This window comes from Rana temporaria, chromosome 1 (genome assembly GCF_905171775.1).
Source record: "Rana temporaria chromosome 1, aRanTem1.1, whole genome shotgun sequence".
NCBI lineage: Eukaryota > Metazoa > Chordata > Amphibia > Anura > Ranidae > Rana > Rana temporaria.
Window position 1 is genome coordinate 128056307 of NC_053489.1, and position 23088 is coordinate 128079394.

The window sequence follows — 23088 nt, forward strand, 5'->3', positions numbered from 1 at the left end:
GGGCCGAGTCATACACTTGGCGACTATGGCCGCCAAGTGTATCAAACGGGAGCGCGCCCGCAAGGTAACCCACTCGGGAGAATGCTTCCCGGAGTGGGTGAGGTCTTGCGGGGAGGAGCCGCCATAGCCGCCATGGGACCCAAGAGGACGATCCGGGCCACTATGTGCAAAACAAACTGCACAGAGGAAGTATAACTTTTTTTTTTTTTTTTTTTAAACTGAACCCATACAACCCATTTAACTATTAGAATGTTCAAAAACAGTCCAACTGTGACTGAAAGGTGAACAAATGCCAACAGGCGAACTAAAAGAGAATTGGGGGCTACCTGCAGCTTAACCACTTCCAGACCTTTTTGTTGTTTTTTTCAAGATTTGGTGTTTGGTGTTCAAGGTGTTTTTCAGATTTGGTGTTTGCAAGACTAACAGTTTTTTCTCCTAGAAAATTACTTAAAACCCCCAAACATTATATATATATTTTTTTCTAACACCCTAGAGAATAAAATAGTGGTCATTCCAATACTTTTTGTCACACCGTATTTGCGCAGCGGTCTTACAAGCGCACTTTTTTTGGAAAAAATTCACTTTTTTTTATTAAAAAATAAGACCACAATAAATTTGGCCCAATTTTTTTATATATTGTGAAAGATAATGTTACGCCGAGTAAAATGATGCCCAACATGTCACGCTTAAAAATTGCGCCCGCTCGTGGCATGGCGTCAAACTTTTACCCTTAAAAATCTCGATAGGCGATGTTTAAAAAATTCTAGAGATTGCATTTTTTGAGCTACAGAGTAGCTCTAGGGCTATAATTATTGCTCTCACTCTAACGATCGCGGCGATACCTCACTTGTGTGATTTGAACACCGTTTTCATATGCGGGCGCTACTCGCGTATGCGTTCGCTTCTGCGCGCAAGCTCGTCGGGACGGGGCGCTTTAAAAAAAATGTTTTTTTGTTTTATTTATTTTTATTTATTTTATTATTTTTTTACACTGAAAAATAATAATAATTTGATCACTTTTATTCCTATTACAAGGAATGTAAACATCCCTTGTAATAGAAAAAAGCATGACAGGTCCTCTTAAATATGAGATCTGGGGTCAAAAAGACCTCAGATCTCATATTTGGGCTTAAATGCAAAAAAAAAAGTCATTTTTTCAAATGACCAAAAAAAAAAAAATTGTCTCTTTAAGAGGCTGGGCAGGACTGACGTTTTGACGTCACTTCCGCCCAGCCGAGCTATGGGGACGGGCGAAGGAGATTTTTCCTTCAGTCTCGTCCCCGCTCACCAGCCGACAGCACCCGATCGCCTCCGCCGCTACCGACGGCTACGGTAAGCGGCGGAGGGCGCGGGAGAGCGGCGGGAGGGGGGGCCCCCTCTCCCGCCACCGATAACGGCGATCTCGCAGCGAATCCGCCGCGGAGACCGCCATTATCGGATTCCAGACCGCGCACCCTAAAGATCGATACCTCGGTTGTGGCAGCAGCTGCTGCCGTTACCGAGATATCAATCTTTAAAAACAGGACGTACATCGTCGTGTGCAGGTCTGGAAGTGGTTAAGGAGCCACCTGAAGGACATTACATTAATGGCTGGCATCAGATGAGGCTTAAATATCCATCCAATAGAATTTAGAATCACTGATAACAAACAGAAGACCAAGCTGCAGCTTTGCAAATCTGGGAAACAGTGGCTCAATACCAAAGAGGCAGTCGCAGAACTAGGAGTGTGCCTTGACAGAAAATCAATATTCTGAAGTCAGTCTATCTGAAGAAAGCAGTAGTCGAGACTCACAGCCAAGCAATGGATGGAGGACTGGAGAGAGGAATGGAAAAAATTATATCTGGTCATTAAGGTGAAAGGCCAGAACTACCTTAGGAAGGAAGAAGGGCAACACCATGTTGTCTTTGTGTAACACCATGGCAGAAACACCAGCTTAAGGGTAAGAGTTAAGACGGAGCTCTAATGGATGCTGAATGGCAGGAAAAAGCATGTGCGCGCCACTCCACACACCCAGCAGATGTCGATGCTTTTTGCCACAGTCCAAGCCTCCCATAAAGTATAACCAAAATAATATCCGAGTTCCTGTGTCCCTTACTGGATGAGAAATATACCTGACTGGAACATTTTGCCTGTGCAGTTTATGAAGGCTTAAAACTGATAATTGATACTACTTTCATACAGGACAATACACATTTATTCGCTCTAACCTTTTCTTCTTCATGGTCTTCTTCCGCTTCTTCCTCAGATTTTTCAGATGTAGGTGGAGAAGATTCGCTTTTTATTTCCTCCTCAATTTTTACTGGTTTCACAACTTTATTCTTCTTACCTCTAGCTTTCCTCCGCTTCGAGCTCCCCTGTGTATACAAAGGAAAATATCAAGTATTGAAACAATATAGATTATATACATACACACTTGTGCCCATAAGTTTCAATACCCTGGCAGAATTTATGATTCTGAACAGAAACTATCCAAATGACGATGATCAAAAGTGTACATACCCTGGTGATTTATGCCTGATAACATGTACACAAGTTGACACAAAGGGGTTTGAATGGCTATTAAAAAGGTAACCATCCTCACCTGGGATCTGTTTGCTTGTAATTAGCGTGTGTATAAAAGGCCAATGAGTTTCTGGACTCCTGACAGACCCTTGCATCTTTCATCCAGTGCTGCACTGATGTTTCTGGATTCTGAGTCATGGGGAAAGCAAAAGAATTGTCAAAGCATCTGCGGGAAAAGGTAGTTGAACTGTATAATACAGGAAAGGAATATAAAAAGATATCCAAGGAATTGAGAATGCCAATCCACAGAGTTCAAACTAGTAACTAGTGGAAAATGAACAACTGCAGGGAAAATAGTTTGGGATGCAAAGAAAAACCCACAAATAACTGCAGGTGAAAATACAGGACTCTCTGAAAACATGTGGTATGACTGTTTCAAGATGCACAATAAGGAGGCACTTGAAGAAAGATGGGCTGCATGGTCGAGTCGCCAGAAGAAAGCCACTACGCAAATGCCACAAAGTATAGAATAACATTTTGCTTTTTGGCCACAACCATAAAAACGCTACATTTGGAGAGGCATCGACAAGGCCTATGATGAAAAGGTACACCATTCGTACTGTGAAACACAGAGGTGGATCGCTGATGTTTTGTGGATGTCGGCTACAAAAGGCACAGGAAATTTGGCTAAAATTGATGGCAAGATGAATGCAGTACGTCATCAAAAAATACTGGAGGAACATTTGCATTCATCAACCAGGAAGCTGCACATGGGACGTACATTCCAACATGACAATGATCCAAAACTAAGTCTACCTGTCATTGGCTACAGCAGAATAAAGTGAAGATTCTGGAGTGGCCATCTCAGTCTCCTGACCTCAATATCATTGAGCATCTCTTGGGGGGGGTGTATCTCATACGTGCAGTTCATGAGAGACAGTCCAAGAATTTACAGGAACTGGAAGCTTTTTGCCAAGAGGAATGGGCAGCTTTACCATCTAAGATAAAGAGCCTCATCCACAAATACAACAAAAGACTTCAAGCTGTTATTGATGTGAAAGGGGGCAATACACGGTATTAGGAACTGGGGCATGTAAACGGTTAATAAATGGCTTCAGCCAAACACTATCCATGAGTGAAAGAGAAATGTTTTCAGATGCTCATTAAGAATTCATTAATTCTGCCAGGGTATGTAAACTTATGTGCACAACTGTGTGTGTGTGTATATTATACACATGCAAAATAATTTATATATATATATATATATATATATATATATATATATATATATATATATATATATATATATATATATATATTACACACACACACACACACACACACACACACACACACACACACACACACACAATACATAATCAAGATTCACATATAGAAGATTATAAGTCCTCTGATAGAAAGCATTTAACACCAAGTGGGATCTGGGGAAAAGTTGAAGTCAAACAACACGGCTGATGGCAAATTTATATCTATTTTTATTGCATTACTATTTGAAGAAACTGAATTCTGGAAGCTATGCCCAAAAAAGGCAGAGAGAGAGGGCAAAGGACCATTCATCAGTATTGGCTGTGATCTTTTCCCATTATGGGCTTATCTGTGTGGAGACTGCCATCTTAGTAGAGGGCAGGGCTTTGCTTCCTCAGAATCCCCAGCACCAAAGACATCAATCAGAACAGGAGTGACATGAGATCTCACTCCTAATGTCCCAAAACCATCAGTCAGAGGCAACACTGTCTTAGACACCCACTGCAGATATACAGCTATGGGGCTGTATGCTCAGGAGTGCTTAGGCACACTCATAGCAGGAGAGCACAGCTTTTTTTTTTGTAAAAGGATCTAAAACACAAAAAAACAGGAATCCATTGAGGGACATAGGAAGTCCTATATTATCAGGTTTAACCAATGGCTTACAGGAGGATATTGGTCCCTGGCAAATCAAAAATCAGACCAACATTCCCTCTACCCAGCATGCCTCAGTTTAAAGCAAGCAGTACCAAGAGCATGATCAGAAACACAGTGGGTGGGATCCATTTGCCTCAACCGACTTACAAAAAAAAAAAGGTTTAACAACGGGCACAAAAATGCCATTTCTTTCTTGTCCATTGAGGGACACAAATCCACATATACTAGGGGAACCTGCACGACCATTGGGAGGACATAAACAACCTGATGCCCAAGATCAAGAAGAAATGGGCACCAACTAAAAACAAAATGACAACATAAAAGGGAGCATTGAAGCCTGAAGCCAGGCAACCTGAACCCACCAAGAGGTGCAATTGGGAGGGTGAAACAACAAACCTGCTTAACAAGGAGAGAACAAATGACTGGTGAAAACAGGTGCCAGGCAAGGGACCTGGAAAAGATGTCAGTCTAGAAGGAAGGTTCAAATCCCTACTCTACCTGGCCCCACAAAAGTCTCCATACCTAGAGACAGCGTCAGAACAGAACAATGCTTCACCAAAACAGGATGCACAAGGGAAAGACCCTTAACTGACTAGAACCACAACATGGCAAGGAGTTTGAAAAGGATTTAGGAGTCCGGCAGAATTTAAATTCCATGATGCCAAGTCGGGTGAAGGGTTGATACCTGGAAAACCTCTCAACAAGGGTAGGAAGAAAATTACTATATTCTCATATTCACACACTCAATGTGGATTGGGAAATCCCTCCCACTGAGCTATTGTATTCTAACAGTTGGGAGACATCCCTGCCATCAGAATACACCGATCAGCACTACCGTTTTTGTGGTTGTACACAAGTCGATCAATAGAGTGACTTGTGTACAACCCGCCTGCCCATACATGGATCGAAATTTGGTGGGTTCCTGTTGAATTTTGATCCATATATGGCCGCCTTAAGCCAAACCCTCAACAGTTGCCCAAAAGGCACCTCTGGAGCAAGCTCTAGGAAGAAGTTGCAGAAAAAATATCCAGCCTCATCTTGGACTCAAGAGTCGCAGGGCTAAGAATGCTGCAGGCTCCCAAGATCCAACGAAGCAACAAGATCCATGGCACAATTGACAGGAGTCTTAACAGAACAGCCAAGAACATCTGCCCGAGTGAATCTAGAAACCGGGTAACTGTGCCAAAGAGGCATTCTACACTATTTGCAGAGCAGTCAAAGAAGAGGGCCCAACTCAAGGTGTACGTTTTCCATGGAGTCTTTAATGCATTCATGTTCCAGACAGAACACACCTCCAAATGTGACACCAGAGGGGGGAAGGAGTACCATGAGCGGAAGTTCCACTGTTGGGTGGAACTCCGCTTTAAGGATATCAGCAAGGGTAAGACTGTGACCCACAGTACACCCATAACCAGAGTCAGGTTGCCTTACGCCTGATGTACAAAGAACTCTCAATCATTCATGTGGTGAAGACAAAGCAGTACTCAGGTGGCGTCTAAACCTAGAGACCCATACAGGGTAGAATTCCACAATTTAGAAACGACCATATGTTCTTGAATACCAGAATTCAGCCCAATAGATAATTATTTAATTAAAAGGAGCACCTAGCCTCCCACACCAGAGAGATGAGTATATATCAGCCACCAGATCAAAAGGCCAAGTGACTTACACAAGCATTATAAGAAGAATCCGGTGTGGGAAAGACAGAGGGTTCATATCCCTGCTGGAACAAACGACAGGCAAAGTATGATCCAGATGACCTGGTGGGTCAAGAGCCCCTCTAAAGGAGGGAAAGGATAACACTGAGAGATATCAGGTCAGGATCCAGTCCGACAACGCCACGGCCGTGGCGTACGTCAATCATCAGGGAGGCACACGAAGCTCGGCTGCAGCGCTGGAAGTAGCGCACATCCTTCGGTGGGCCGAAAGGTCCGTTCCGGCTCTATCGGCCGTGTACATTCCGGGTGTTCAGAATTGGCAAGCCGACTACTTAAGTCGCCAAACACTGGACCCAGGAGAATGGTCACTTCACCCGGAGGTGTTTCGGAGTCTGTGCCAAAAGTGGGGCACTCCAGACGTGGACCTTCTAGCGTCCCGTCTCAACCGGAAGGTGCCGCGGTTCGTGGCCAGGTCAAAGGCCCCCGTGGGCGGACGCGTCAGACACGTTGGTGGCTCCTTCGGGTCATTATCGACTGATTTACGCTTTCTCTCCTCTGAAGCTTCTTCCTCGCCTGCTGCGCAGAGTGGAAGCCGAAGGGATTCCAACAATCCTGTTCGCCCCAGACTGGCCGCACCGCTCCTGGTACACGGACCTGGTGCGTCTGGTGGCAGACGTCCCCTGGCGTCTACCTCTGAGAACAGATCTTCTGTCGCAGGGTCCGATCTTCCACCCTGCTTTACAGTCGCTGGCTTTACCGGCGTGGCTGTTGAGAGCCAGGTACTGAAGGACCGAGGCCTGTCAGGCTCGGTGGTCTCCACCATGCTGCGTGCACGGAAGCCTACCTCACGTAGGGTTTACCATCGTACGTGGAAGGCCTACATCTCTATGTGTGAGATGATGAAGTGGCACCCTCGTTCATACGTGGTGTCTAGGATTTTGCTGTTTTTTACAGCGGGGAGTGGATCAGGCTCTCGCCTTGAGTACGGTTAAGAGTCAGATTTCGGCTCTGGCCGTTTACTTTCAGCGACCCTTGGCGGCGCACTCCTTGGTGCGTACTTTGTACAGGGGGTCCGACATGTGGCTCCTCCGGTGCGCCATCCACTACCCCCATGGGACTTGAATTTAGTCCTTTTGGTGCTTCAGGATGCTCCCTTTGGGGACATCCCAAAGATTCCTTTGTTGACTGTCACAAAAGGTGTTTTTTCTGGTAGCGATTACCTCGATCAGACGAGTATCTGAACTGGCGGCCTCGTGTTGCAAGGCTCCCTAGTTGGTCATCCATAAGGATAAGGTGGTGCTGCGGCCGCAGCCGTCTTTTCTCCCGAAAGTGGTTTCGGCTTTCCACATTAATGAGGACATTGTTCTTCCATCCTTATGTCCTCAGCCGAAAAACCAGGAGGCCACTTTACATTCCCTGGATGTGGTTCGGGCCCTACGAGTGTACTTCTCTGCTACGGCTCCATTCCGGAAGTGGGACTCACTGTTCGTGTCGGTGGCTGGTCCCAGAATAGGTCTGGCAGTCTCGTCGGCCACCATTTCTAGATGGATACGACAGGTTGTGCTTCAGGCCTATGCCCTAAAGGGGCGGGCGCCTCCCTTTTCGGGTTACGGCGCATTCGACTAGGGTGATCGGTGCCTCTTGGGCTTTCCGGTATCAAGCCTCTGTTACAGGTGTGTAAGGCAGCGACCTGACCTGGTCGTCGGTCCACACTTTTTCAAAGTTTTACAAGGTGGATGTGAGTGCATCTTCCGATGCCTCCTTCGGCCGATAGGTGTTACAGGCGGCAGTTTAAAGTTGGAGTTCCTCGGTTTTGTTTGGGGTGTAGCTTGGTTTGCTGTGTTTTATTTTGGTAAAGAACCAGAAAAAGCTATTTACAGAAAAGCACAGCCAACTCCTAGACCATGTGGGTAACCGCAACTAAAAATAGATAAATTTGCACATGAGGAGCAACAAGGGTCTCTCATAGGATCAGAAGAAGATGTCTGAATAACAGACAAGACCAAAATTATGGACCCACAGAGACAAGGGGAACAATACACGTGATGTCGTACAAAATTTACCAAGAAAGGTGATGCTACAGGTCTCTGAAATAGAACATCCAAGGCTGAGATCTATCCGTTGAGGATACCTAAAACCAGCTCCACAACAGACTGGAGAAAAGCCAAAATACACCCATGACATACTGTCAGGGATGAAACTGATGAGCCAAACACCAAGTGAAAAAGGCTTATAAGGCTGGATTCACACTTATGCATTTTTAGTGCTTTTGCATTTTGTAGATTTGCACTACAGAACGTGTTCCATAGGAAACCATGTAAAATGGACTGTAGTGCAAATCTGCAAAATGCACTAAAACTTCATAGGTGTGAATCCAGCCTAATGGTACACAGACTTCCTAGAATTTTTGGAAAGAGGTTATAGTAAAACCGGTCTTCGAAAAGTTTTCAATAAATGTGAGCAGACTCCCTTGTGAGGAGCTACTCTTCAAAAAAAAAAAAAAGTCCCCAGTGACCGTCCATCTACACGTGTAATTTTAAGACATGCCCATCAACAATCAGAAGTCAAAACTAGGCATTGGCCTATTTTAGCTGAAGATACCATAATTAAGCAGTTCAATGAAAGCGTTCAATGAACTACTCACAAGTTTGTCCTTCAATGAAGCAGCCTTCTGAAAGCCACTTTCAGAAGAACTTCTTCATTGAAGGACACACTTGTGTGTAGTGAATTTTGGAATGGAAAGGGCCATCCATGTCGATAGAGTGTTTGCCTGTGGTGGGTGCTCTTATTGTATGTACATGTTAGGGAAAAGTCATTTAACTCTTCCCAATGATGAATCTTTTGATTTAAAACACTTTGCAAATTGTTGCACGTAAGGAGTAGTATACATGATCGCATGCGATTGTGGTTCGTTCTATGTTGTAAAGCCAAACAACAACTGCAGCAACTCTTATATAGACATATCCGTTGCATGCAAACATTTGCGAGCAAGCTGCCTTTGTTGCCTTCTCCTTGGTGGCTATTGATCCTCTCTCTGTGGGGCTTGCGGTCTGGGTTGGGCTGAGATCCGTGTGGTCTGGCACCACTGAGCCATTTCCTGTCGGTCTGGACATTTGGTCACTTCCACATATTGTTAAGTGTATTATACTTGTTAAGAATATCATATGAAATAAAATCATGCATAATCTGGTAAAATGTAATATAACCTGCACCTTAACTGTAAGAAGGAGGTTTCAGGGGAGAAAACCTTTACACGCAGACCCCCTGCACAACACACGCACCCACTTCATTATAAAAAGACACCCCTGCACTGACAGCACTGCCGGCATACGCTAAAGTTGAGAAAACTTCACACTGTCCGCCCCTTCTCATACACCGCTCCTCCTGTGTCACTCTTATTGTAAATCAAAGCTTCCAAATACCTCCATTAATGCCAGTCATGTGACTGCTCATCTTTCATTGACAGTCATGTGACCACTCTTCTCCTACAATCAAAAGCTACACACAAGGAGGCGGCGGAGAGCAGCCACAATGAGCGGAGTTAATTGAGGATTACAAGGCTTAGATTTACATTGAGAGTGACTCAGGAGGACCGGTATATGAAAGGGCTGGCAGTAATGTTTTCTGAACTTTAAAGTTTACTGGCAGCGCTGTCCCAGGGCCAGGGGACACCCGACAACCTCCCAATAGGTGGCACCCAGGGCGGGCCGCCCGATATCGGTGTATAACACGCAGGCATGTGAATTTTTCCTTGCTCTTTTGATATATGTAGGATTGCCTTCACTTCCTTAGCCTCTGATGAAGACTTTGTATAAGTTGAAACGCATTGGCTTGACTTGGTGGATATGCATTTTAATACATTTTATGTATTCCTACAATACATATATGTATATATGTTAACATATCGATGTTCCAAGATCAGGAATAGAATTGTATAGACCAGCCAATTGTTAAGCTTGTTGTACAATAAAAGTTTTGTTATACATACAAATTTGTTATTGTGTGATTTCTATTGCTGCAAAGTCCCATGGAAGATATCTTTAGAATAAAATTATTAGACCTAAACTACTTACACCACCAGAAAGCCTTTGTGCTTCCTTCCTTGCAAGGTCCTTGCTGAGTAGTTTAATGAGGTAGTCTGCTCTGGTCTGTAACTGCTTAGCTTGGGGCTTTTTGTCTGGATCATCTGGTAATATCTAACAGAGAATAAAAATGATCATCAATGGTTATTACCATAACTTCTAATAGTTTGTAGCACTGACTACTACAGATGCAAACTATAGGGTGGATGTAAAAAAGTAAAGCTTATTCAGAAAATGCAGATATTCCCCTTCATTTACGGTGTTCATGTATCTAATCAAATTACAAGGAAACCACCACAAACACAATTCAATATTTACATGCATGTATCACTAGTAAAAAAAAGAAAAAAAAAAAAAAAGAAGAAATTAGTATCCAGTCATAAGTAGTTCACAGTAATTTGTAAAGATTTACAGACGATTCAAAATTAGTATGGCATCCTAAGCAAGCGATATTAGAATAGGACCGTAAATACCTCATCTTGCTAGACAACTATATTAAAAATATATTACATACCTTTTGAGTTAAATTGAGGTCCGGGTCCATTTTAATCATCTCCCAGCTGCCATATCCATACTCATAAATGCCAATTAAAAGATTTGAGTCATCCGGCTTGTTCCATTCAATATCAAAATGTGCAGCTTTTGTGTGGCATGGAAGAACGTATCTGGGGTTATGCAAAGAGGTATATATATCACCATGAAATCTCAAAATGTCTTGGAAACATGAATAGATGGATTCAATAGGCATGCCAAACACAAAAAGGGACACAACTGTGGATGTAATAAATGGTGAACTGTGTTCATTCACAAAAAGTAGGCGAATACAAAAAAAAAAAAAAAAACAATCTTTTTTTTCCCCGATCAAGAAGAAAACCAAAAGAATCCTGACAGATATTTATTTTCTAAACTCGTTCTCAAAATAAGGATCGCCCACTGTAGTTTAAAGTTGGCTGTTTTAAGAGGAATATCGTTGTTATGGCAGCAGCTAGATGCCATAACCCCGGTATCCTCAAGAGCGGGCAGTCCGCTTTCAGACAAAAGTGGTCTCATCGGCAGATTCGCCGCAAGATCACTTTTTAATCGGGGGCAGGAGAGGGGCTCCCGCTGAGCTCTGATAGTCTCCGCCACTTACAGAGTGAGGGAAAGCGTGAGCCACGTCACCTGCCACAAATTGTGGATTATCCACTTGCCAAATCACCTGCCACATGTTGTGGATGGTCCACATCACCTGCCACATGTTGTGGATTGTCCACGTCACCTGTTCACATCACCTGGCACCAAGTTGTGGATTGTCCACATCACCTGGCCACGTCACCTGCCACAAGTTGTGGATTGTCCACTGGCCACAAGTTGTGGATTGTCCACTGGCCACAAGTTGTGGATTGTCCACTGGCCACAAGTTGTGGATTGTCCACTGGCCACAAGTTGTGGATTGTCCACAAGTTGTGGATTGTCCACTGGCCACATCACCTGCCACGTCACCTGGCCACATCACCAGCCACGTCACCTGGCACAAGTTGTGGATTGTCCACTTGCCACGTCACCTGGCACAAGTTGTGGATTGTCCACTTGCCAAATCACCTGGCCACGTCACCTGCCACAAGTTGTGGATTGTCCACTGGCCACATCACCTGCCACAAGTTGTGGATTGTCCACGTCACCTGACCACAAGTTGTGGATTGTCCACTTGCCACAAGTTGTGGATTGTCCACATCACCTGCCACAAGTTGTGGATTGTCCACTTGCCACGTCGCCTGGCACAAGTTGTGGATTGTCCACTTGCCAAATCACCTGGCCATGTCACCTGCCACAAGTTGTGGATTGTCCACTGGCCACATCACATGCCACAATTTGTGGATTGTCCACGTCACCTGTTCACATCACCTGGCACCAAGTTGTGGATTGTCCACTGTCCACATCACCTGACCACAAGTTGTGGATTGTCCACTTGCCACAAGTTGTGGATTGTCCACTGGCCACATCACCTGGCCACATCACCAGCCACAAGTTGTGGATTGTCCACTTGCCACGTCGCCTGGCACAAGTTGTGGATTGTCCACTTGCCAAATCACCTGGCCACGTCACCTGCCACAAGTTGTGGATTGTCCACTGGCCACGTCACCTGCCACAAGTTGTGGATTGTCCACATCACCTGCCACAAGTTGTGGATTGTCCACGTCACCTGCCACAAGTTGTGGATTGTCCACGTCACCTGCCACAAGTTGTGGATTGTCCACGTCACCTGTTCACATCACCTGGCACCAAGTTGTGGATTGTCCACTGTCCACGTCACCTGCCACAAGTTGTGGATTGTCCACTGGCCACATCACCTGGCCACATCACCAGCCACAAGTTGTGGATTGTCCACTTGCCACGTCACCTGGCACAAGTTGTGGATTGTCCACTTGCCACGTCACCTGGCCACGTCACCTGCCACAAATAGGTCACCTTTAAAAACGCCTATAAACGAAATCGCTGCAAAACGCCGGTACCGCGTTTAGCGTCATTTTGCGTCTGGAAAAACAAGGATAAATGCAACTGCCGAAAAACGTGACTGTGTGCATGGACACATAGGATAACATTGAATGTGTTCAGGGGCAGTTGAAAAAGCTGTCCAACTGCCTCTGAACACGCGTTTACCAGCGTCTCGTGTGCATGTGGCTTAAACAGGCATATAGGTAAAGGAATAACGACAGTGACTATATCCAGTCATAAAAATAAATGAAACGTACTTATGTCTATATGCCATGGATATTCCTACATCAACAACACACACACACACACACACACACACACACACACACACACACACACACACATTTATAGGAAAGCATCAGTCCAAGCACTGCTAGGAATAAAAAAAGCAGTTTTAGACAAATCACCAACATTTAGGCAGAAAACGAAATGTCTCTTTAATGCAGGGTTTCTCAACCAGGGTTCCGCCGCAAAATGCCCATAGATCGTGTCCTGACCTAGCTGACACTCCATCTGATGTGCTCCTCCCTCATTTGAAGAGCAGTGCAGGGGAGCAACATTTTAACTGTCCTGCGCTGATCCTCACCAGACCTCTCTTCTGTCCATCCCAAGGACTTCTATGTGAAATTACATGCATTGGATGAGAAAGGGTGGCCAACGGGGATTTAAAAGCCAGAACAGGTCGTAATGTGTCACAGCAGCTTCCCTGTGAAGGAAACCACATAATGAGCTAGTATGCGATGCATACTAAAGCTCATTATGTCTCTCTTGCAGGTAATTTTCTTTCCCTGTTTATCGGGCCGGTTTACTTCCCCTTTAAAGCGTGCACAAGCAGATTTAACCTACAGACAAAAATAGCTTTAGGACACTCGGCATACAAGAATAAAGTAGCATACCTTTTCCTTTCCTCTGGATCTAAAGGAATAGATTTATGCAATGGAATTAGCTCTTCTTCGTGTGAGCTGACCAACTTTGCATTAACTTGCACTCCTGAAATACGAAATGTTGGTCCTTTAATTTTTCCTCGCCTTCCCCCTGAGATGAGAAAAGAAAAAAAAATTAATCGCTGTAGTGATATTCATAAAATTAGAAAAAAGAAGTAAATGTACTATTAAAATGTGCACATGTAGAGCTAACCTCTGCTAAACATTCAGACCACAGTAACATTTAACTGCCTAAGGCCCCTTTCACATTTGTGTGACTGCAGTGTCGCATGACAATTCATACCCCACGATTTTCAATGAGTACCATTTCACCAATGCAACTTAAAAAGGTGAAACCAATATATGAGATGGTTCAAGCTGTGATTTGTCATAATTGTGATGATTATGGCTTACAGCTCATGAAAACCCCAAATCCACAATCTCAGAAAATGAGAATATTGTGAAAAGGTGCAATATTCTAGGCTCAAAGTGTTCCACTCTAATCCGCTAATTAAGCCATAACACCTGCAAAGTGTTCCTGAGCCTTTAAATGGTCTCTTGGCTGGTTCAGTAGGAATCACAATTATGGGAAAGACTGCTGACCTGACAGTTGTGCAGAAAACCATCATTGACACCATCCATAAGGAGGGAAAGCCACAAAAAGGTAAATGCAAACGAGGTTGGGATGTTCCCAAAGTGCTGTATCAAAGCACATTAATAGAAAGTTATGTGGAAGGAAAAAGTGTGGAAGAAAAAGGTGCACTAGCAGCAGGGATGACCGCAGCCTGGAGAGGATTGTCAGGAAAAGGCCATTCAAAAGTGTTGGGGACTTTCACAAGGAGTGGACTGAGGCTGGAGTCAGTGCATCAAGAGCCACCACACACAGATGGATCCTGGACATGGGCTTCAAATGTTGTATTCCTCTTGTCAAGCCACTCCTGAACATCAGAAGCGTCTTACCTGGGCTAAAGAAAAACAGACCTGGTCTGGTGCTCAGTGGTCCAAAGTCCTCTTTTCTGATGAAAGCAAATTTTGCATCCCATTTGGAAACCAAGGAGCCGGAGTATGGAGGAAGAATGGAGAGGCACACACTGCAAGATGCTTAAAGCCCAGTGTGAAGTTTCCACAGTCTGTTGATTTGGGGAACCATGTCATCTGCTGGTGTTGGTCCACTGTGCTTCATTGAGTCTGGGATCAATGCAGCCGTCTACAGGAGACTTTGGAGCACTTCATGCTTCCTTCCGCAGACGAGCTCTATGGGGATGCAGACTTCATTTTCCAGCAGGACTTGGCACCTGCCCACACTGCCAAAAGCACCAAAACCTGGTTCAATGACTGTAGGATTACTGTGCTTGATTGGCCAGCAAACTCGCCTGACCTGAACCTTAGAGAATCTATGGGGCATTGCCAAGAGAAAGATGAGACACATGAGACCGAACAATGCAGAAGAGCTGAAGGCCGCTATTGAAGCATCTGGTCTTCCATAACACCTCAGCAGTGCCACAGGCTGATAGCTTCCATGCCACACCGCATTGAGGAAGTAAATGCTGCAAAAGGGGCCCAAACTGAGTACATATGCATGCTTCTACTTTTCAGAGGTCTGATATTGTTTTATGTACAATCCTTGTTTTATTGATTGCATGTAATATTATAATTTTCTGAGATTGTGGATTTGGGGTTTTCATGAGCTGTGAGACATAATCATCACAATTATGACAAATCATGGCTTGAACTATCTTGCTTTGCATGTAATGAGTCTCATATTAGTTACACCTTTAAAGTTGTATTAGTGAAATAAATGAACTTTTGCACGATATTCAAATTTTTTGAGTTTCATCTGTATATCTGTGCGACTTCAAAGTAGTACTGTACTACTTTGGTCTGACTTTGATGCAAGTTAAGGTCCATAGACCTCAAGTTTACACAAACTACTACGCAAAGTCGCATCTACGAAATTGCGGTAAAATCGCGGCAGTGTGAAAGGGGCCTTAGAGTAGAAATGTTTATCCTTTAGTGAACTTGCGCACTACCATTATATTTGAGTGTTGGAAGTCGAGGGCTACAGAGCCCAATCATTATATAACACTTACCGAACTTAAACATGCAATAAATGCAGGCAAAATCTGAAGTGAGATTCACATAAACTTCCCAAGACCAAAAATAAACTTCTAAATATTTTTCCAATTTTCTGTTAGTATTTTATGACTTTATAAGAATTCAACGTACCTGTTCTCTCTGAACCAGAAGAGTCCTTTAATGCTTTAATGCAGCCATTGTGAACAAGTTCTCCAAGTCTTCGGAGATCTATCTCGGATTTATCAACAAGTTCTGCATCTCGAGCAATTGCGTCTAACCTGGAACAGAAAAAAATAAATATTTTCTGGAACAAGAAAATGTTACATACAAATTCAACATCTCCAGCAGAATACATACAGTAAGATCATGCATGTCATGACATGTTATTAGAGAGTGATTCGTGGTTAGATAGCTGGCTTCTGACCAGAGAGGGGGAAAACATTTTTTTTGGCTTATTCTAGATCTTGAGTACAGTACAAGACCCGCTGGGAATTCATAGACCCCGTCTTAAAAGCTACCTTCAGGTGATTTGGTCATTGGCAAAACCTTTGAACAAAACTTCCCTTGGGCATACCCCTTTAACCCTACCCCACTCCATGAGACTTTTTTTTTTTTTTAAGCAAGCAATGCAGAACAAAAAAAAAACAGAGGGGAGGGGTGGCCTGACTCCTGTGCTCCAAGATATGGCATTTACAGGTAATCAAAACTAATTTTCTCTTAATCATACAGTACATGACCTAGGCTGAATATTTATAGGCCCTGAGAATGTCGCAAAGCAATAAATCAGAAGGGTGGCCAACAAGGCAAACGGAACATCGCTAATAGGCCCAACAAAACAGATAGGGGTCAAGGTTCCATGATCCGTGAGGCACCTTGAATAAAGGCCTTTTAAAGTTTTTGGAACAGCATGGACAAAGCTGAAACCCGCCCCTTAAAAATACTTAGAACCAGGTTTTGGTCAAGTCCTGACTGCAGGAAGGCCAGGAAATGTGGTACAGGAAGAGTCAGATAGTCATCTTTCTTTAAGGACCTGGGATTCAACAGCCATGCCATTAAAGCAAGTGTCGAAGCAGGATAGTAAAGGAGTTTGAGACAGCAGGTCTGGCCTGCTTGAAAGAGGCCAGGGGATTGTCTCCCAGAGTATATGTCTGTGTACCAGGTTCTTTTGGGCCAGTTTGGTGGCGAGATTGCTTCTCACTATATTTTGCAGAGCCAGAGGAAGAATCTACACTGAAGGGAAGGCCAGCTCTGGAGGTTCCTGTTCTGGCCAAAAAGCAGGGTAACTTGTTGAACCTTAGGGCCAGGATGTACATATCAGGATTCCCCCCATTTCTGACATAGAAAATTGAAGGTATCGGAATCTGTTAATTTGCTGACAAAAATATTTACGTGGTTGAAATGAACAGTATTTTAGTTGATTAAAATACGATTATCACCGTTTTTTTTAAATATACAAATACGAAAAGATGACCAAAAACTTTGGGGAAAACTTTACTTTCTAGTATAAAACAAAAAAAAATAAATAAAAAAAATTGTATGTTGCTACATGTTTTTTTTTTTAGCAAAAAGGAGTATATTGATTGGTTTGCGTGAAAGTTATAGCACCTATAAAACTATGGTATGGAACTGATCACTGGATCATTCTTTGCTGTTTTTTTAGCCTTCCTCTGGATCAACTCGGTATAGGATTGTGAATATATGGAATTGTATCCATAGGGACAGACAACTGCCCTGGACCTGTATAGCACCCTGAGAATAACTAAATGTGTTACACCAAGTACCAAGATGCGCAGCCAAGCAGGACCCAGTGCTTAAAACACCACTACAAAACTGTTCCCATAGCATAGGATCAGAGTAGGGTTACCAAGATATTACTGAGGTTGCAGTCTAGGCTATGCCAGAATACTGCAAGAACTGCCCTGAAGCTGTATAGCTCTGTAGTTGCCCAGAAGCTGCGGATTGCACGTTTCCATGCCCAAGTGAACCAAAAATTGCACTGCCCTTTTGAACATTGCAGAATGTTGCTCCAATTTCACACCGTAATCAGCCCTCACTGCTTAAAGTGCCAGAACCACTAGTGAACTGCCACATAATCCATATACTGGGGCACTTACCATTTCTTGTTGCAGGGCCAAAAGGCCTGACCCTCACCCCACAGGTCCTTCAATGACTCAATATTCCCCAAGTGGACCACATGTAGAGTACCCAGCCAGTGAGGTCACTGGATACAAAGTACACCAGACATAGCTGGTACACCAAATATCAGTCGGCAACATTACAGGTCATCCCTGCTCTTGCATGGTGGTACAGTCAGAGATACAGTATGAATTGCTGTACACTTATTCTATATGGTAATCTTTTATTTTATTTTTAAACTTTGCATGAAAACAGCCACCGTTAAATTAACACAGTAAATACATGTTCACATTTAACAATTTACCTTTCCAAAGGTCCACCAAACTTTTTATAACTTTTAATAAACCTAAAAGGACAAAAGAAAACAAATTTAAGCGCACACTATAAAAAAAATTTTTTTTTATGAACTTTGAGAAAAAACACAAAGTACTGCTCTACACTGCACTGTAATAAGATGCAATATAAACCAAATGAAATAACCTAATAAAAATGTATTCTTATATTTCCTAATGTTATAGACTTTATTCATGTGCAAAATGCTGCATTCAATTTGGTGGCTATTGTTTCTACCAGAATAAACGCTGCACATATTTTATACTGCTAATATTATGAACTTATGTAGCGCACTTACTCAAGAAGGAAAACTAAAGTAATTTGGTTATGCAATTGTACCTTCTTATTTCAGCATCGCTAAAGCCTTTAATGTTCTCTCGTGGAATTGTTCTTGGCCGACCTCTTTTTTTGGGGCGTTTTCTGTCAGACCCTGAATCGCTGTCTTCAGATCCAGAGTACCTTCTATTTCGACTGCGTCTGCCTTCGCTTCCATTGAAACTAGCCTAAAATAGCATAAAGTGATCATACAATGTAAAAAAACTGTAGAGAAAAGCCTGTTAAAGCATCAAGTTTGCAACAGTGGAAAGGAATGTCAAAGTATGCGATTCTGCTAAAGAAATATATAGTACCTGTTTTGCACAATTGCGCATCCTAGGAAGAAGATAGATTTCCTGAAGCTCTTTCTGCCTTTCCTCTTCCTCCATTCTTCTTCTCTGGTCTGAAGGAATTAATTCTTCCCAGGATTTTGAATTGCGATCAGTTTCCACAATATCATCCTCATCCATTGTAGCAAAGTTAGCAACCTTGTTGAAAAAAACAAATAAAGCACACCTTAAAAGCGGAGTTCCGCCTGTAAATTTAAAAAAAAATTCAGAAGCTACAAATACTGCAGGTGCTGACTTAATATAAAAGGACACTCATCTCTGTCCAGGGCGCCCGCGATGTCCTCACCCAAAGCCGACCCGTCCCTTGGCTCCAGGTGCAGGCGCTGGCATCTTTAGTATGGGAAACGGGCAGTGAAGCCTTGTTGCTTCACAACCCGTTTTCTACTGCGCATGCACGAGTCACGCTGCGCGTTCTGAATGGTCCCTGCTGTCTTCTGGGACCTGTGTGCCTCCCAGAAGACAGGGTAGAGGAGGGTCCAGACATGGCGTAGTTTGCCGCAGTTTCTGCAAAGCTCTTTTCGCCAGAAGTGGGAGGGGGGGGGGGGGCGGGTGGATGGGGGAGAACTGGATCAGCGCAAGTTCCATTTCTGGGTGGAACTTCGCCTTAATAGGAAAAATAAAAGGTGGTGGTGGAAAACGTGTGAACATTAAAATAATGTGGCATTAAAGAACACCCTGCACCTGTCACACCTCTCAGAAAGGCACAAAATACATGTAGTAGTCGTCTCGTCCACATGGTCAAGTCATTCATTTACGATCTATGAATGGAAGTTATGGCTGACGACTTGTCAGCCGTAACTTCTTCCATTCACAGATCGTAAGTTCTCAATCTGCGAGGGCACTGCCGAGCATGCACATAGTTCATTTACATGCCCTGCAGCATTCCAGCTGACAGCTCGTACAGAAGTATGGGCTGAAAGCTGTAGGGCTTGTCTGCAGAAGTCAGACATTGCACTGGTGATCCACTTTTCACAGGTGCAATGCTTTGCAGGCTCATGCAGGGGATACAAATAAAATGTAAAAAAAAAAAAAAAAAATCTTCAAAAATATGTGCATTTATTACTTTTTCACAAATTGCAAACGTACCCTTTAAGCCGATAGTAAACTTGTAAATTTTTGTAAAATTTGAAAAATACAATGTTAAACTTGCCTGTTCTGTGCAATACTGCAAAATGCTGCCCTGAACCTCCTCTTGTGGGGTCCCCTGCTGGTGCTCTCGCCAGCTCCTCCTCCCTTTCGAGTGCTCCCATAACAAGCTGCTCAATCCCAAGCTGGGCACAGCGCAGCCCCGACGCCCCCCTCGCAAGATTTGATTAACCGCAACAGAAGCCAATGGCTCCCGCTGTTGCTTCCACGTACTGCGAGTTGAGCATGTACTGCTGCTCACAGCACAGTGCTGAATCGAGATTGACCATGGAAGATTTTAATAATGCAAAGAATGCATTAGGATAAAAAAAACATAAAACAAAACAACCTAAAGCCTTTACAATCACGTTAATGTAGTTATGCTAGAAGGCAATACCTTAAATTGTGAAAGCAGCTCATCTCCTACAGTCGTTGGTCCACCTTCATTTTCACGGGTTTCCGCTCGGTTCAAGATTTCTTCAATGTCCATTTCCTGTATTCAAAATGCACACTCATTTATAACAAGACAACAAGCTAAATCTGAGAACATATGTAGCTGGCGGTTTTTATACCTGGGGCTCCTCCTCTTCTCCTTCAGGTTCCTTGAATAATTCTTCTGCACCAAACTTTAAAATGGCAGAAAGCTCTTCTTTGTTAAAAGGTGTAGCGCTTTAAAAAGAGAAGACGTGTAAGCGGAAATCAACTAGCAGAATACATAAACAATGGCTTATTATAGGGCTATGAAATAGGAAAAAAATCAAATAAAATCTCTTGCTTGTGTATGGACTCAGATAGACAATGACTACATATATCCGATCAACAAATAGACCCCCATTAGAGAGCCCGCTTACATCAGGTGCCCCCTTCAGAGGGATCCCTTATATCAGCACCCCTGCAACCTTTTAGCATCATGCAGGCAAAGGTCAGGAGCTGGAAGGTGAAGCAGGTTCATTTGATGTTGGGGACAAGACACACACACACACACACACACACACGTGTGCGAGGTCATAGGGCGTTGGGACACCAGCGGTTCTAGCAACCAATGACTGCAGTGGAGGGGGGAATCTGCGCTGGCTGATTTTTTTTTAGATGGGACTGTCACTTGGGTGTGCACCACAATCCTCTATTTAGTGATGGCTGGCTTATAGCAACAAATACCTAGAAGGTGTTGATCCGGTGTGTAAAACAGTTTTGCCGGTAGTGTCCATTCGCTGAATAACCAGATGATCCAACACCATTTTTTTCTTTGCCCTTTCAATAATTTCTTCCTCTACAGAGCTTTTGGTCACCAGCCGATAGATGTTTACCTAAACACAGCAAAGCGACAAAAAAAATTATAATAGTTCTTTAAATACTGTATTTAAAATGTTATACTTTTATTTGTGGCATTCACATTTAAGTACATTTAAGTATAAATGTGCAGGTCACCGACTTACTGTAAATAGACTTGCCTATTGGGAAATACAGACTCGTACAGAAGTAGTATTAGACATGGGCAAACAAAATGGGATTTTTTGTTTACCTGTAAAATGGATTACCTGGAGTACATCACAGGACACAGAGCAGCTCTAGTAATCCTTACAAACTGTTACACACCACAGAAAAGGTAATTGGACACTGGCAAAAAAGACCAGAAATTCCCCTTTTTATATATAACCCCCCTCCCCCATAGGAAGCGCTTCCATTTTGTAGCAAGCCAAATACCACAATACAGAGGGGAGGGATCTCTGTCCTGTGATGTACTCCAAGAATTTTTTTTTTACAGGAAAGCCAAAAATCCAGTTGTTTTCTTTATAATACATCCACAGGACAGTGGCTTTAGTAATGAGGGGAGGCGCAACACATTAAAAAGCCAACAGTCCCCAAGAGAACCAAACTATAAACAGGAAAGAGTCTCAAGCAGCAGCCTGAAAAACACTGCCAAAGTTAGCATCCTAAGGGGCTCCAACAACCACCTGGTAAAACTGTTAAAAAAAAGTGTGAACCTGAAGACCAGTAGCGGCTTTGAAAACTTGAGCTACTGAAGCTTGATAAAGGATAGCCTATGAAGCACCTACACTCCTAGTAGAACGAGCCATTACTGCGAAAAAGTGGAATTTACCCTTTCAAACAGCAAGATCGAGAAATAAGCTGCCAAATCCACTGGAGATTGGTAGACTTGGCAGATGTGTAGCCCCTTTCATCCCTCAGGAAGTACAAAAAAAAAAAAAAAGAAGGAGTACCCGATTGTGGAATCGAGGCAATCTACATTAGGTAAATCCTGACATACATCGGCAATTGAGGCAGCAAATAACCACTTGGTCCCAGGCCACTTTTCCTCATAATCACCCCAAGGATGGTTGGGGTGGGGGCACCTGGCTGTTCAGGTAATCAGCAGGGCTACCCAGATGCACACACTAGTCCAGTCGCAGAAACCCTTGCAAAGTGGTCCAAACTTTCACCCATCATGGCGGGTTGCACCTCGAGGGCCTTCAATCCTCAGCTTGGGTTCACCGCTCTGGACCTGTATAGTACTCTACTTGAAAACGTTTTGGAAATACATCACTGAGCAGGGTACTGCAAATGCAGGGTCCAGTGCTGGCAACATTTCAAGCCTTTCGGTTAATTGCCATTTTAGACCAGCAAGTAACCCAATTTGATTCCTCTTTTTACCATCTGCTCAAAATAGAACTTCCTTTTGGTGTTGAAGAAACATTTAAAATATTTTCCTAGCTCTGCCCATACCAAGGGATACAGTTAGGGATGCACCGAAATGAAAATGTCAGAACCGAAAAAAAAAAAAAAAAATTCAGTCCGAAACCGAACAGGACACAATAAAGTTGCACTAGTCAAATATAGTCAAGAAATATAGTCCATTATAGACTTTTGTGGGGACATGATCAAATTTCTTTTAGGCAGAGTATGACACAGATACATTGGTATTGAGGCTAATTTATGACAGGGTTTTACTTTTAAAGCACAGCTTCAACCAAAACTGGTTGTCCTGTGGAAGCCCCGAAAAGCTTTAGTAGGGCTCTCTATATTCCCATGGAGAATGCAGAGCACACCATTAGCAGGTTATTGGGCATAAAACTTTGCCCCATACAGAGTATTCGTTTTGCAAAGGACTCCAACTGTAGAGAGCTAGGTCTAAAATAAGAATTGAATTTTTAAATATTGGTAGATAGGAAATTGTGTATAATCAGTGTT

At 43.3% G+C, this 23088-nt stretch overlaps 1 protein-coding gene across 4 annotated transcripts in view; it reads right to left on the reverse strand.

The window, feature by feature from the left end:
- Positions 1-23088, reverse strand: part of CHD1 (chromodomain helicase DNA binding protein 1) — a 127940-nt gene that overhangs the window by 18916 nt on the left and 85936 nt on the right. For all 4 annotated transcript variants that reach the window (XR_005747856.1, XM_040342737.1, XM_040342747.1 and 1 more), the window contains 11 exons: positions 21058-21206; positions 20472-20568; positions 20297-20392; positions 18739-18912; positions 18449-18612; positions 18081-18122; positions 15791-15918; positions 13538-13676; positions 10681-10831; positions 10158-10280; positions 2209-2355 (listed from right to left, as the gene is read on the reverse strand). Coding sequence is in view for 3 of the 4 variants with exons in the window: in XM_040342737.1 (XP_040198671.1) it covers positions 2209-2355; positions 10158-10280; positions 10681-10831; positions 13538-13676; positions 15791-15918; positions 18081-18122; positions 18449-18612; positions 18739-18912; positions 20297-20392; positions 20472-20568; positions 21058-21206 (1410 nt within the window). In the remaining variant the exon portion in view is untranslated. The remainder of the gene's footprint in view (positions 1-2208; positions 2356-10157; positions 10281-10680; positions 10832-13537; positions 13677-15790; positions 15919-18080; positions 18123-18448; positions 18613-18738; positions 18913-20296; positions 20393-20471; positions 20569-21057; positions 21207-23088) is intronic.